Raw genomic sequence first — 3047 nt, 5'->3', positions numbered from 1 at the left:
AACAATTTAATAAGCAACATTTTTACAGTTATAATAACAATAACCGTTATTAATGTTAAGATATTTTCAAACAAAATACTAGTCAAAGGAATTACATCAAAGAACATATTATATAATATATAAAATTAATATTTCTGAACAAGTTCTAAATTAAAACAACTGTTAAATATTAGTATATATATATATATATATATAATATATATATATATATATATAATATATATATATATATATTTGTGTGTGTACGTGTGTTCATTAATATGCATGCATTAATTATTATTTTGAATTTACTTTTGGCGTTAAAAGGAAGACTATGAAGCTGATATAGCACATGACATGCGGGAGCTGGAACTTAGATGGGAGAATGAGTTAGAAGAACAAGAAAAACGTTGGAACAATACACAAGAAAAGTAATAAAGCAGGTAATTAGAAGTTATGATTAAGTTCGTTTATCAATTTTTACACAAATTCCCAGCGACTGACATTTTTTATAAAACAAAATATTTTCTATGATTTGGACAATATTAATATTCATAATACTATTAATTTAATGTTTTATTATATCTATATCTATATCTTATATATTTTATTTTGACTTCTGTGAAAATGGAAAGTATCATTAGTCGCAGTATCTTTTGTTTACAGTTTATTATATTTTTAATTTTATGTTTTTTTTTTATAATTGATATCTAAATTCAAAAATACACAACCGTAATGATGTCTAGCTTTTTATGGCTAAATATTATTATATTTCAGATATAAATATTTAATGCATTTATATATATATATATATATATATATGCATACTATGTTATATATATATATGTAACATAGAAAAATATCCGTCTATTTCTGTTTTGATAGAATATAATATTTTTATTAATAAATAAAATATGTACTAAAGTATCTATTTTTGGGTATGATTCGCAAATTAAAAATATATATATTATATGTAAGTAGAATAATATTCTTCTATTCAAAAATGCTAATAAATTGGATAGTTGGCATTAAGCAAACATTTCAATGCCAACAATTCAACATTGTCGAAGTTTTCGATTTTAGAAGTCATTTTAATTTAAGCTATGTAGGAATATATTGATGCAAAACAATCCTTTATTGAATTTTTTTTATCATTTAATATTGATTTATAAAATGTAAGTTTATTTTTTGACTATGGATCTTTATAAAAAATTTTAATGAAGTGATAAACAGTAAATTTCTGTATTTTGTCAGTTTTTACAGTATTATATTTTTTCTTGTAATTGAGACATTGCATCAGAGTCAATTTTAATTAAATGGATTTTTGTTTTTGAATCATCTTTTTATCATATTATTTCCAATTGTAATTTTAATTTGAAATAAATTTATTAATTTATTGTACCACGACAAATTATATTTGTTTTTTATGAACGAGTAATTAATGTTCATAAACTAGTTTAGTTGAGAGACTCATAATATGATGTCTACTAATTTGTGATCAGAGTTATTTAAGGGGGCATTTATTTCTAAATCAATTTTACCTAAAAATGTAACAAAATTTTTAATTATGTAATTTAAACGGTTGTTGTAAAACAAGTGATTATTGCATTATTTTCAAAACCAAATAGGTTAGAATTCCTGAGATTATTAATCATGTTTTCATCAACATATATTTTTCAAATAAATTTATTTTTTATGATTTTGCTTTGTTCTGTCCAACAGAGTTTTTGTGATTGCTCATACTGTATATTTGATTCAGAATGGATGACCCTTTAACTAAAATATATACAATCATGCTGTGTATGTAAAATGAAATACTATTTAAACATAAATATATATATTATAGCAATTATATCAATTTATATATAATTTTATCAATGTTGTTTATTGATAGAAATTATATTGTTAGAATATGTTATTGATAAATTGTAGATGAATGTCTTGACTAGTATATGGAGTTATTTTTGCAGTACTATATATCACATATGGAAACTTATTAACTAGATTATTTTTTCAAGATTCTGCTTGAACATTTTTACATAATCTTTGGGGACTAAGTATTTTACAACTATTTTTTTTTATTGGACAGTGTTTGCCCGTATGATATATTGCAAGTCCATTGCTAGTCATGAGCATAGTTTAATGATTAAATATATACCTATATATATTTATATTTATATGTGAAACGCATTTGTTTCAAAATGCATTTTTTAAACAGTATATTAACAATGTTATTAGCATTAAATATATATATATATATATATACATAATGGATTTTCAAAGGATTTTTCATAGCTTTGAATATATCCTGATCTATTTTTGAAATTAATATTTGAATCCCAAATATAATTAATATAATTTATTTTCATAAAGACAATATGAAAATATATATTTTCTATTGTTTCATAACTAATTGTAATCTGAATAAGAAGTAATTATGAACAGAAATAAATTCAGTTCATTTTTATTATATTTTTATGAAAATTAGTATTTTGAATTTTTGGTATGTATTTTATACCTGAGTTTTTATGCAATCTTGAATTTATTAGTTATAATTAATTCATTAGGAAGAAATTTATTTTATATTAACTATGTTTCTATTGTTTATTAACTATGTTTTCCTTGTTCTGAATTCTTGTTTTAATAAGAAGAAATATGCATGTTTTTTTACAGTATGCTTTTATGAATATGCCTTTATTAATCTTTTTTTTACATTTTTGGTTAAAATTTGGTTCAAATTGTATTTAGGGTCGCATTTTTGTTATATCTACTGCCACAGTCTGAAATCTTGATCATGAAAACAATAGAATTGGTAGAGAATGTTTTTTTATTGATTTTATTTATTTAACATGATGTATAAAAATATTGATCTGGTATCAATGATATTTAAAACCAATGATCTAAAATATAAATTTCGTTATTTTTATATAAACATGGATAGTACTTAATTTTGAAAAATTTGAACAGTTACTGTATTAAAATTATTCATATTTCCTCTTACATTTTATTTGTTATGATATTGGGATCAATGATATTAAAAGTGTCTAATACAAATTTAGACATTACAA

General features: G+C 21.2%; 1 protein-coding gene across 1 annotated transcript in view; it reads left to right on the top strand.

The window, feature by feature from the left end:
• The window catches only part of LOC113367085, an 18501-nt gene extending 18083 nt beyond the window's left edge, over nt 1–418 (top strand). The window contains exon 17 of the mRNA XM_026608713.1: nt 307–418. Coding sequence (XP_026464498.1) covers nt 307–414 — 108 coding nt within the window. The 3' untranslated portion in view covers nt 415–418. The remainder of the gene's footprint in view (nt 1–306) is intronic.
• The last annotated feature ends 2629 nt before the right edge of the window (nt 419–3047 follow it).

Source organism: Ctenocephalides felis, unplaced genomic scaffold (genome assembly GCF_003426905.1).
Source record: "Ctenocephalides felis isolate EL2017-DRISC unplaced genomic scaffold, ASM342690v1 CF-g0.4_SCAFFOLD_01170, whole genome shotgun sequence".
In the NCBI taxonomy this organism is placed as follows: Eukaryota; Metazoa; Arthropoda; class Insecta; order Siphonaptera; family Pulicidae; genus Ctenocephalides; species Ctenocephalides felis.
The sequence above is the reverse complement of the archived record's forward strand: the minus strand, read 5'-3'. Positions and strand labels throughout refer to the sequence as shown.